Source organism: Petaurus breviceps, unplaced genomic scaffold (assembly GCF_028583685.1).
Source record: "Petaurus breviceps papuanus isolate PSGF00001 unplaced genomic scaffold, PetGlider_PUasm1.0 220, whole genome shotgun sequence".
Classification (NCBI taxonomy): domain Eukaryota; kingdom Metazoa; phylum Chordata; class Mammalia; order Diprotodontia; family Petauridae; genus Petaurus; species Petaurus breviceps.
This window is the reverse complement of record NW_027185876.1, coordinates 23,173,496-23,186,363: the sequence shown is the minus strand read 5'-3', so window position 1 is coordinate 23,186,363 and position 12,868 is coordinate 23,173,496. Positions and strand designations below refer to the sequence as shown.

The 12,868-nt window shown below is 39.7% G+C and overlaps 1 protein-coding gene across 3 annotated transcripts in view; it reads left to right on the top strand.

The window, feature by feature from the left end:
* KIFAP3 (kinesin associated protein 3) overlaps positions 1-9,066 on the top strand; it is a 204,541-nt gene extending 195,475 nt beyond the window's left edge. For 2 of the 3 annotated variants that reach the window (XM_069094754.1, XM_069094755.1), the window contains one exon: positions 8,590-9,066. In XM_069094754.1, coding sequence (XP_068950855.1) covers positions 8,590-8,698 — 109 coding nt within the window. In that variant the 3' untranslated portion in view covers positions 8,699-9,066. Of the gene's footprint in view, positions 1-5,423; positions 5,492-8,589 lie in introns of all 3 variants that reach the window. The other variant, XM_069094756.1, reaches the window with a different exon arrangement.
* Positions 9,067-12,868: the final 3,802 nt, after the last annotated feature.

Genomic DNA, 12,868 nt, shown 5'->3' with positions numbered 1-12,868 from the left:
TGATAGGATCGTAGATTTACAGCTAAAACTTAGAAAATTGAGTCCAACATCTTCATTTTATAGATAAAGGAATAGAATCCCAGAAAGGCTTAAGGGATTTGCAAAGTCACACAGGGCAGGTAGGAAGTCTTTCCTATCCCCTGCTAATTAGGTACATCTGATAACTAGCACTTATAGAGGGTTTTTAAATGTCCAAAGCATGTGTCAGACTTAGAGACTGTTTTCATCTATCCCTTTTTTCCCAACCTGCACTCCAGTGTCCAGTGGGTCTTACTTCTGTAGCTGTAGTAAATAAATGCTCCTTTTCTGAAAGTTGCTTCCAGCTTGCTGAATAAATGATTCTCAGCTCATAGAGAATCACCTTTGCCTCTTCAGGGATCCCCCTAGAACCTTGAGGGAGAAAAGGGGGTTAGAGATCAAGTTTGAAGAAGCTACTCTTTCTGAGAGGTGGAAATGAGCAGGTGTATTCTGTGCATATGAAACAGCCCATGTGAAAGCACAGAGATGGGAAGTGGAGTGTCGTGTGTGAAGAAGATCCAGACAGCTATCTTATCTGGAGCATCAGGCAAGAAACTAGAAGTGGAGATGAGCCTGGCAAGAGATGAGCGACGCCAGATGGTGATGGGCTCTCAAGTGCTGTGCAGAAAGGTTTGCATTGGTGTTGATGTGGAGACACCTAAGCTCAAGGAATGTCATTTTGGCCCCTGTGTAGAAGGTGGGCTGGATGACTGGTTAGCAGGGCTGGGTAGGAGGCACTCGTCCACCTGAGAAGTGCTGAAGCCTGACTAGATCAGTGACTGCATAAACACATGTTTTGGAAGTACAATTGATAAGACTCTGGGAAGCTGCCCATACCTGTCTGGTCCATCTTTTCCTATAAACTCAGCACCAGAGTGTACCTAACATGCCACAAGCCCTAGCTCCCATCCTGGTTGCATTGTGTAGATGCCAGTGAAGCATGCAGGCTATCATCAGGTTCCCTGTATTCTTGTCACACGACCAGTTCATTGGGTTTTTTTTCCAGTTATACATTTCTCTGATGGCATCTTTAATATTACTTTTCCCTCATAATTTCCCATTTATAATTTGTTACAGCCAGCTGATGCCCACCATGAGCGGCTTTTCCATTACTCTCTGGGTGATCCTCAGCTGAAGTTTTTTAAATACATGTATTTCATGACTTACAGCTGTGTAATGTTACCAGAATGACTGTGATTAAAAGCCGGACCTTTATCAGAAAGATGCTTAGCTTAATTTTTTTTTTAATTATTCAGTTGCCCAAAAGTTATCCAGTCTACTTTGCTTCATTTTAAGTCTGGATCCAGGTTATTGTCCATTTGTAGTGTCAGTCATAAATCTATGTACTGACGAATGAGCTCCATATATTGTCTACCCAAATGTATTTCATAGTCTGAACAATAGGCATTCTTTATCTACTTCATTTTTTCTTGTATGTCTGGTTAGGCCAGCCTCTTTTGAGCATAGACCTCATTTGGAAGACTCAGAAAGATTCTAGGGTTTCAGTATTAGTAAAGTATAAATTCAAGACTTGTAAGAATTTGTCTTCAATGAAATTGCTCATATTCCCTATGTTTCCCTCAAAGAAGGAAAAAAAATATCTTTCATTTTTCAGGGGTTTCATGTATTTGCTTCTATTAAAGTACTTCTATAATACTTAATCATGGCCTATAGATGACCCTGGGTTCTTCGAGGCCATGAGTGCAGAATATAATCTTCAAAAGTTCTACCAAGCTGGAAAGACTTTAAGTAAGCACTCACTAACAGACTGTTATGAAAGAACCTACCTATTCTCTTCCAGCTGCTAAATTTTCTCACCTTCAACATAATAAATCAAATTACTATGGTTTAGTGGGATTGTGATTTGTTGAGGTAGAATGTCCACAATGATATGATTGTAGATTCTTAAACATATTTATGTCTTTGATTAGGGCAAAACAAAAATATCAACCCTAAAATAGACGTTTAACTCTGAAAAAAAACTAAACTTCCTAATCAGTAAGATTTAAGCTTTATTTTATTCTATTCTTTATTTGATCTCCCTAAAATCTGCATATCAGATTTGCAGATGGCTAGGAAGGATAGCTAACACTTTGGATTATAGAGTCATAATCCACAAAGGTTTCATCATTAGATCTAGACTAATATTATGTCTGATGAATGCTTGTAGAATATAACCAATAGAAATAAAGTCTGGCACTTGGATTCATAAAATCAACTCTGTATGTTCCAGATAGGGAAGGTGTGATTAGATAGCAGTTTGTTTGGGGAAAACAACAACGACTTGTGGTTTTAGTGACCCGCAAACTCCGTGAGGGTCAGCCGCGTGATGCATCAGACAAAAAGGCAGATATCATCTTGGTTTGCCTTAAAAGAGTCCTAGTGTCCATGACTAGAATGAAGATGGTCCTGCTTTACATAGACTGTCCAGAGTAAACTGGAGCACTGTATTCGGCTCTGCTGCTACAGTTCAGAGAGGACATTTATCAGCTGAAAGGTGTCCAGAGGAGTATGACCAGGATGGTGAAAGACCTTAAGTAGGGAAGCCAGGATAACCGGTGGGTCAGATCTGTTTGACCTCCAAGTACCCAGTGAGGAGTGATCATAGAGGTTGCAGAGACAAACTAGGCCTAATGTGAGGGAAGAATCGCCTCCTCTTGCAGGGGATCTCTAAGGAACATGGGCCATCCCAGGGGGCAGTGGACTCCCCTGCACTGGGAGTCTTCAGATAGAGGCTGATGTAACCCATGATCACATGAGTTGTAGTGGGGATTCCTCTTCAGGTATTATGATACCTGAGGTCCCTGACTCTAAAAGGCTTTAGTTTTGGTCCTGTGGCAAATAAACAGTAGAAGTGAATGAAATATCTCAGCACACTACTGGCATATGGTTTCTAATGGAAGGAAAGAAGGAAACAAGCCTTTACTAAGTACCCACTGTGTGCCATGAACTGTGTATAGTAAGCCCTTTACAAGTGTTACCTCATTTGATCCTCACAAACAGCCCTAAAGAGGTCAGTGCTTTTATCATCTTCATTTTACAGATGAAAAAGAAGTATTTGAGGTTGGATTTGAACTCAAGTCCCTGACTCTAAGCTTCTCTGTCCACAATACTACGTACCTGGCTCCAGGCACCTCGGCCTAGAGGCACCATAATTCTCTAATCTAGACTCCATATGGGGTCATGATTCATAGATTAAGAAGTGCTGAAGTGGTCAGGAATGGGAAAAGTTTCTAGAAAAATGGTCTCCAACCCAAATGGGGATGGGAGGGTAGGGATGAGATACCACTAAGTGGTACATAAGGATCCCTACCTGCTACATATCGACTTAGTTTTAAAGTGTAATGTTACGTATGTTTTATAGTATTTTTATTTATTTTATTAAATATTTCACAATTACATTTTAATATCACTTAGGCCAAACCCAGGAGTATTGAAGGGGCCCCATTCCTCCTGAGGGCAGCCTGTTTTTACACTTCTGCTCTAGACAAATCACTTCCTATAAGTTAACTCAGGTGAAGGATCACTGTGTGTTTATATTCTTTTTTCTGAAGATCTCAAGTACTGTAGCACTATGCTATTTTCTTACATTATTCAAATGAAGTTTAAAAGTTTCACTGTTCCCCATTTACATATGGAATGATGGGTATAGGTTTTTGTCTCAAGGAGAAGGGAATCAAAAGGATGCTGACAGGCCAGATCAGTGGGTCAGAGCTAAACAAGGTGAACCTGAATGAGCATAAATATATATTCCTGCATTAGGCTAAAGATAATTATATCAGTACAAGGTGGGAAAGCTCCGGAAATAATGAAAAAGATGTAGCAATATTGGTTGGTTACAAACAAGTTTAACACGAACCAAACAATGTGACATAACTGCTGGAGAAAGACAAACAAATGAGATATTAGTCAAGTGACTGTGTACAAGGAAGCAGGCTCCTTTGTGGGGTGAGGGGAGGAAGCATGTGCTAGAAACCTGGAAGAGAGAATAGCTGACCACCTGACCCCTCTCCAGCTTCCCTCCACACTAGGGCTAGTAACTGCTGACCTCAATTCAAATCATCCTAACCAGTGAGCTTTTAAGTGGAAGAAATCTCTGCAAAGTTCCCCTTTCCAGTGATACTGCCACTCCCTGTTTATAAGTAGATAGTCACAAAATTAAAGAAAAATTGTATCAAGAGGGAGAAGGAAACAAAAAAGCATTACATCACAATATTGGGTCCTGTGATCAACAAGAGGACAGGCTAGACACTTTCTCTGATCCTCAACTCTTAGACCCCTCCAAAGTAATAACTGTGCACAAGAAATAAAGCACTTTTTTCACCACTCTGTGTCTAGGACGTCTAGGACATCAAGAATCCTAATTTAGGCAGCAATTCAATGAAGTAACAGCAGACAAGGCCAGTGGTTAATGTCCAGGTCACACAGCACATTGAAGTTGGTGTTGCACAAGCCAACCTAGAAGCTTGCAAAGGAAAGTAACAGGTGCCCACTGAGGAGCAGCCCTCTCCCCAAAGTCTCTTTATCACCTCAGTTACCAACAACCTTGATTATCCTTCCTCTTCTCCAAGTAGCTTCAAGTGTTATCCTTAGTGGTGGATTCTCCTTTAGGAACCTGTCAACTCCTATAGATCCACCAGGATTCTCTCTCATAAGGTCTCTCTGCCAGGGAAAATTTCTGACTTTCAAGATACAGACACCACCACAATCAGGAAGAACTTCACAGTTTGCCTTACTAGACAGGAAACCTTGCATCATAACTTAACTTGTAGAGGGCCAAACTAGGGAACTCTTCTCATGAGGCCTAGATCCCTCTTCCCAATCCCTGTAAACCTCTGGCCTCACAAAAATTTGCCAATGGATAGAATGGAATCCCATTGTTCTTTTCTGTGCAAGAGTCCCTGTGATTAATTTCAGGTTCAGATATGATGACTCCCAGTCTTGTTCTCTGCCACCTTGTTGGAAGGGAATCTGCTTAAGAGCTACCAAATTTCCTAATTATCTCTTCTGTACCATAGATTTTGTCTAAGGCAACTAGGTGACATTATTCAAAGCACCATAGGCTGCTACCAGCTGTACATAGGAAGAAGGGAGAGATAGGAGAAAACTGCTTTCTGAGATTTTTCCAGCATGCATTCCTCCAGGGGACAGTCAGTCATTGGAATTGTTCCAGAAGACTTTAGATAATGACCTTAGCCTCAAAGGTCTCTTGTAGTTCTAAAATTCAACAAGAATTGACTTGAAGTCAATTATCTGTGTTTTGTTCCTAGCATCCACTAAGATGCCTAATACTCCTTATTTGGTTTGTGTTTATATCATTGACTTGGGATTATAAAAGAAGAAAAGAAATTCATAGTCACTGTAATCTAATGTTAATAACATGATAATGCTTTTCGCTTATGCAGCACTTTTCATCCAAGGATTTCGAAATGCTTTACAAATATGCATTAAATAAGCCTAACAAACAGCTGAGGTAGGTGATCTCCTTTCACAGAAGTGAGGCAAAGAGACTTGGCAAGAGGCTAAGAATACCATAGATTCATTCCCCTTTCCCCTGCCCTTATCCCTGGCTGGTATCCTCCCTTGCAATGTGATGCATGTGTAAAAAAGGCCTCTTTAATGTCTGGATTTTTTTTTTTCTGTTTTGCAAGCATACATACACTTATACATACATGTATATTATATATGTATGTGTGCAATATTTTTTTCAAATTATTTCTGTTGACCATTTATAGATTTAGGATAATAATGAATGCCCTTTTAAGTAAATATTTCAGCCTTTTTAATTTTAGAGAAAATTTTAAGTCATTGGTCTGCCACTAACTCAAGGCCAACTAGCCTTCTAAGGCTTAGTTTATAATGGAAATTGTAGACCAACTGGGATAAGAATTTATATTCTTAGTGATATTAGGCTTTAGATAATGTAGTTGGTGTTGAAGTATCATTTTTTTAGCCTTCAAAAGGTCCTCTTTTTCTCCCTTTACAGTCACTGTACTCAGGTTTAAATATCAAGAAAAAAAAAGTATTGAGGCTTTACCTCTTCTAATGAATATGTTATTCGAGTTATTATTCTCAGTACTTCTAAGGAAGTACATTGGTTTATGATATTTTCCAAGTATAAGGAACCCAAAGTCTGAGATCCAAATGTTGAGAATGAGGATTAAATTATCTTTAAATGAGTAATCCTAGAAATAATCAAAAGAAGTCAGAGACTATACCTGGGATTTCATTAGTAAAAGGAACTAATTCCCAGATGAGGAAATTCCTTCTAGTGATACAGTTGACACTTTGCCTGAAATTTATAGTTGTAGAGAATTCCTTAGACAACAGAGGGGTTTACTTGTCCAGGGTCACACAGCTAGGCTTTTGACTCCCAAGGCCAGCTCACAAGCCACGATCCCCCAGCAGGAATAGATGATCCCCCAAAATGTATTTTGGCAATTAATTTTAAACTGCTGTTTCCATTAAAATTTTAATCATTCGTTGCTAATAAGTAGCAAAATTATCTTGTTTCACCCATCTCTGACTCTATACAGCCTCTAGTAAAGATATTAAAATATAGTCAGTAGCTAAAATACAGAGGGAGAGAGAGACAGCGCAAGTACAAGTATGATAAAGTACTTGGGTAAATTATAAATTATATAAACAACCTTTTAATAACCAAGAGTTTGACTATGGGGGTGGCTAGGTGGCACAGTGAATAGAGCACTGGCCCTGGAGTCAGGAGGACCTGAGTTCAAATCTGGCCTCAAACACTTAACACAAAAACTAGCCATGTGACCTTGGGCAAGTCACTTAACCCCAATTGCCCTCCAAAAGAAAAAAAAAGTTTGACTATGTGCATCTTTCTTATCCATAGTAGTGCCTTAGAACAAAGTTGTATTTTAGCATTCTTCCACAATGCTGTTTCCCATCTACTGTGGATAGACCAGCCTTTTCTCTACTAGTAAAAAGATGCAGTCTGACTTACTCTTAGGAATAGATGTGTTTCTAAAATGCTATCCATAAAGTAGAATCTCTGAAATCTTGTTTTCCTATAGCCTTTTAAAAAAAATTGGAGATGTGCTCCAGAGTCAGGGGATGGGTTTAAGGGGAAAAACTGGTTCTAAGTCATAGTAAAAATCAACTTTTTCAAATTACATATTTCAAAGAGAAACTTTTAATTTTCTAGAAGACTATTCAAATAAGCAAATGTACAAATAAACATGATCATGCCCCTAAAATAAGATCACTATGAAAGGAAAGAAAAAGTAGGCTGAAAAATAACAATGATTACAGAACATACTGAAAGCCAGATCTGAGAGGCAAGTATAGCCTATATTGAAGTCAATATATATGTATATATATATATTTTTTTTTTTTCACCAGAAACCATATTCCCCTGAGCCCTGAAAACATGAGAGGGAGATGCTTGGTTTTTAAAATTTAGTCTCTCACTGTCCCTACCCAAGATAGACATTTCCTGTTAAAGCCCCTAACCCTGTCATTGTCATTTCTCAAGAGGATTTCTTAGTTAAGACTGGGGCTGGGGCACGGGGAGAGGGTGTTGGTTTGGGGTTTTTTGTTAGTATTCTAACATGCTTTTTTTTTATGGTGAGGGCCAAGGTATCTTTCTAAGCATCAGGATGTTAAGCTATATGAAATGATTCATTTACATATTTTTCCATAAGTCTGATTTTTCTATAGTGGGTTTCTTTTAAGTGGGGTGGGCAGGGTAACGGCTGTGCCAGAACCCACCGCATGCATGAGCTCTGCATGAGCATGTTGTAACACTCCATTTGCCTGGCACAGTGAATACTCTGCCCCATTGCAGTGAGTTTCTTTGATTGTTCTGATAATCTGAAGAGCAGATTCATTTCCTAATAATTTGTTGATAATCAGAGAATCTCTTTTAAAAACAATAAAGTTCTCTATCCTTTAGGTTTTCCATGTTTACCACACAGCAGATTAGCTTTTGGTTTCTGGTTATTAACATGCAATGAATTTGTCCAGAATCAGCGTTTGTATTTTTATCAGTCACAAGAAGAAATTTACTATTTCATTATATTATGCTTCAAATATTCAGCCACAGGCTTTAAAAATTACACACACCAAACTTCAGAGGTCTAAGTGTCAGAATTCCTCATTCTAGTCCTCATTCTGCTATAGTCTTATTGTAAGACTTAGCCCTCCTTGGCTGAGAGCTGCAATCCTTTAACATTGTACATGCTGTACTTAGAGTTGGCTAGTAATGCCAGCTTTATGTAGGCCAATATATTACGAGTACAGCTTGGCAAAACTCCCTTTCCTGCACTTGCTTCTATTTTGTCCACTAGAATAAAGCTATTGATACTTTCTGGAACGTAAAACCTTTTGTTAAATTGCTGAAGCTATGCTTTATTATGTACATTTAATGGACAGAGTAACTTAAGCAAAGAAAAAATAAGGGCTAATTAATGAGTTCAAAGATCAATATCACTATTAGGAATAGAACCTTGGAATTCTAAAATACCAGACCTCTTCTTTGCATTGTGCCATATGTCTCTGTGATGAGAAGCATAACAGCTGTGATTTTTTTTCCTCTCCCTTTAGTCTTGGAGTAGATGGCTTTGGCCAGCCAGTTGGCATTCTTGGACGTCCTGCCACAGCTTATGGATTCCGCCCTGACGAACCTTACTACTACGGCTATGGGTCTCGCTAAAAGTCATCCCTGCCCTGATTCCTTTTTGATGTGTCCTCCTAACTTGCTAGAAAACAAGTGTGTGTTTAGCTACTTTGGACCTTGGCCTGGTAATGCATGTTGATACCACCGCAGGTCTGTGTGATGTTTCCTCTTTTATATGTTGTTAGCTGATGGTTAAACCCAGTTCTTCCTTCTTGTGTTAATGTTACTGGTGGTGATATAGTTCACACATCAGGCTACATTTTGAGGTTGTACAGTATTTGCCATGGGACTTGAAAGTGAATGTTAAAAAGCTACTGGACTGAAAAGTAAACACTACATTATGTATATTAAGCAATTAATTTAATTTCTATTAAAAACAAGAAGCTCACAGTGCTGATAAACAAGCCAAAGTCATGTGTTTGTATTTAATGCATTTCATTTTTCATCTCACACTTATGAAATTTATGTATGATTTTTCTTTCCTGGTCATATCACGAGTATGACTTTCAGATTCACAGAAAGAGGTCGTTACCCTTTCATACTATGCATGGTCAGAGATCACTTTCCCAAAGATGGCACAGTGCTTTCCACACACATTCTCACTTGAGCCTCACGACAGCCCTATGAGATAGGCCTTACCCGTGTTATTACCCCCATTTAATAGATGAAGAAACTGAGGCTCAGAGACGGGACTTGTCCATAGCCAATAGGATTAGAACCCAGATCTCCCCTGTCTCCAAGTCCAGCCTCAAATAGATCAAATGTAGAATAAACAAATATCTATTAATCATCTACTTTGTATAAATCTGTGGGTGAGTCAAAAGATCTATCTCCCCTGTAAAGGAGCTTATCATGTATATGTTTGATCACTTAAACTGTGCTGGCATGGCATTTGTGACACTAGGACATGACACTTAACACAGTGACATTAATACAAGCCTAGCAAACCCTCTACAGCTTTGAGTTTTCCACATGTTAGGGCAGACTAAGCTGAGACCCTGAGTGGAAGGCAACAGCTCCAAGCCTTGTGGATATTGCCACCACCTTTTTTCTGCCTGGATTCTCTTCCTTTCTGATGTTCAGAAAGGAAGACACCCATTTCTGTCTTCTCCTTTTATTCTCTTTATCTAATCTATCTTTGAAATAAATGCAAAGCACCTTTTCTAAGGTTTCTAAGAATTTTTACTGCTATTGATCATGGTTTCCATTGATATGGTGCTTTAGCACTGACAAAGAGCCTTCTCACAAGTACCCTGTATGTATTATACCATTATAGTGAACTACCTGAGTCCTTCAAAACCAGGATTCAGGAATTCAGAGCTGGAGCGACATTTACCACTCTTCATCTATGCAGGAAAATAGCAAGCTTACCGAGCACATTAATACTAGGAAAGAATTCAGAGGGAACATTTAGATTTTATACTTCAAGCACTTTTATAGCCGAATGAAAGGATGAGAAATTACTGATGGAGGAAACAGAACCATTTGCCTAATATTTTGCTGTTGTTTTGTCAAGAATAATGAAATTTGAACTAGAAAGAAAAGAACCAAAATGGCGATCACAGAGTTGATACTCGGGATAAGTAGAGAGATAGAAAGCAGCCAGCACCCCTGAGGAGTTGGAGCCATCAGGCCCCAGCGCACTACATCCCAGAGACTGACGTGGGCTGAAGCACAGACATGGGTCATGCGAAGGTATTGAAAAGCAACATCAACCCCAAAACAGAGTTGGATCTAAGAAAGACCAAACTATCAGGTCGTGTGTCCATGTTTTTATTTCTCTCCAATTGACTCGACATGCATTGCATGGGAGTTACAGTCCAGGACTGAGCCCCTGTCGCACCAATGCAATATTTACAGTGCCCACAATCATGATAAAGACTGTGACTATAAGTATCGCGTGACATTTGATCGCAAAATATACCAAACTCTCCAGATAGAGGATAGAACTGAAGCATTTATTCAAACACCAGAAAAATGAATCCCAAACCAGTAAGCTGATTCCATCATAGTACCAAAGATATGCAGAAGCCATAATAACACTGAGAGCCACAGCATCCTTTAGCCTTCCTACAAACCAGTACAAGATCAATATTTACTCACAAACCCATCTCCTTAATGATAGATCTCTCTTCCCCACCCTCTGACCAGCTTTCTGTGGGCTCTTCTTCCCTTCAGCAAACTCCTCCCACCACAGGTTCCATGTGACTGTATTTAGCCTATCAGGGGTTAGAGTTTATCTTCACAGCAGGGAAGCTTCCTGTGGGTTCTGCCCCCCCCTTTAGCAAACTCCTCCCATCACAGGCTCCATGTGCTCCATGTGACTACATTCAGCCTATTAGGGGGCAGAGTTTACTTTCAAAGCAGGGGAGGTGTAGCAGCAAGCACCCCAATCGTCCCCACAGTGGCTGCTCACACCACAGGTTCTTAGATCTGCTTTGATAAAGGAAAGCAACTCAAAATGGGTTAACAAGCTTACTTTAATCAGTCAAATATGTGTCGTTTACCTAGTTCAGGGGAAAAAGGTCAGCACCCCGAACTTAAGAATACACAGACAGAATTATCAAGACAAAAACAGATCAAGTAGACAGATTTCCCAATTGTCCAACCATTACATCCATACCAAACAACATCTAGGTTTCAAAGCTGGGGGGGGTGGGGGTACTCTGGACAATGGCTTCCCAGAATCCATATCAAATCACAGACCACTTCTCAAAGTGAACCCCAAAACAAAGCTACACATCAGGGCTTATATAGCCTTCTCCTGGCTCAGAGAATGTAACAACCTTATTGACTCACTGGCCAATCAAGAAGTATCTACTGAAAAACAAGCCTCCCACCCCAGGCTCCAGGTGCACTTTAGCCTAGGGGCTGGGATGATCTTTAAATTTTACATTCCCATTACAGGAGGTCTTCAAATTCCCCCCAGGTCTATTAAGGAGCAGGGAAGATCTTCAAATTCCCATTCTCATTACAACCCTGCTAAAGGGGGCCAGTCAAGAACTGGCTCAAATTGGGATGTAGGGGAACAGAGTTATATGCCCTTTGAAGAGTAGTTGTCCCCAAGGGGTACAATCCACTCTGATTGGTCAACACACTGGGAGGTGGTGGGATATGGAGTAGTGACTGGTCAGGAGATAAAGGAGTATGGGTGCCTGGTTTATACCAGATCACTCCCCTACCATAGCAGACCACTCCCAGCCTTGGGCCGTCTCCACCCAAACAGCTTCTAGCTCAATCTCATTAGCAGTAATATCTTCTGGGAGAGCTTTAGAGGCTGGCTGGGGGAGCTCTGAGAATCACTTTTCACACAACCAGAGTGCCCCAGGCCTGAAGAAGATCAAACTGTTCACTTACAAAAAGAAGAGAATGGAGTCTGCAAACTAGAAGCCAGTGATCTTGAATTTGAACCCTGTTTGGTCAATTTCTAGAGAACATTATTAATGAACAGCTGGAAAAGAAGTGCTCACAAAATAATCACCATAGCTTCTTCAAAAATAGGCCATGTCAGTCCAAGCTTCTTTCTTTCTTTGCTCAGGGAAATACTGTAAATAGAGTTTACCACAGAGATTTAAGTAAAGTGTTTGATAAAGTCTCCCTTGATGTCCTTTTGAGTAAGATATGAACTAGATTATACCATAGTTAGATGGATTTAAAAAACAGATGAATGCCTGAACCCGGAGTGGTTCATTGTCACCATGTAAGGGAGGTCTCCAGTGGAGTGCCCTAGTGATTTTTGCTTTCTGATACTTTTATCAGTTACTTGTAGCAAGGCAAAAATATCAAGCTTGTATACAGAGATGACAAAAAGCAAGAAGAAATAAATCATATTATATGATGAAATCAGAGTTCAAAAAGTTCCCAACAGACTTGAACACTGAACTGCACCTAATAATATTTCTTAATCAGACTTGTGATTTCAGGAGAACTTGACAACTTCTCAGCAATTTGTAGATTGTGCTTCCTGGGGCACCAAGAGTCTAAGTGATTTGCCCAGGTTCATATGGTCAGCGTATGTCATAGGCAGTAGCTAAACTTGGTCTTTCTGACTCTGAAACCAGCTCTCCATCTCCATTATAAAGCCAAATTTGGTGTTTATTTAAAGATGTGAAATTGTGAAGGATATAACTCAACTTATATCCCTTCATATCACTTTACAAAAGTTTTTTTTCATATGAAAAGTTTAGGAATCATATCAAGGATTAT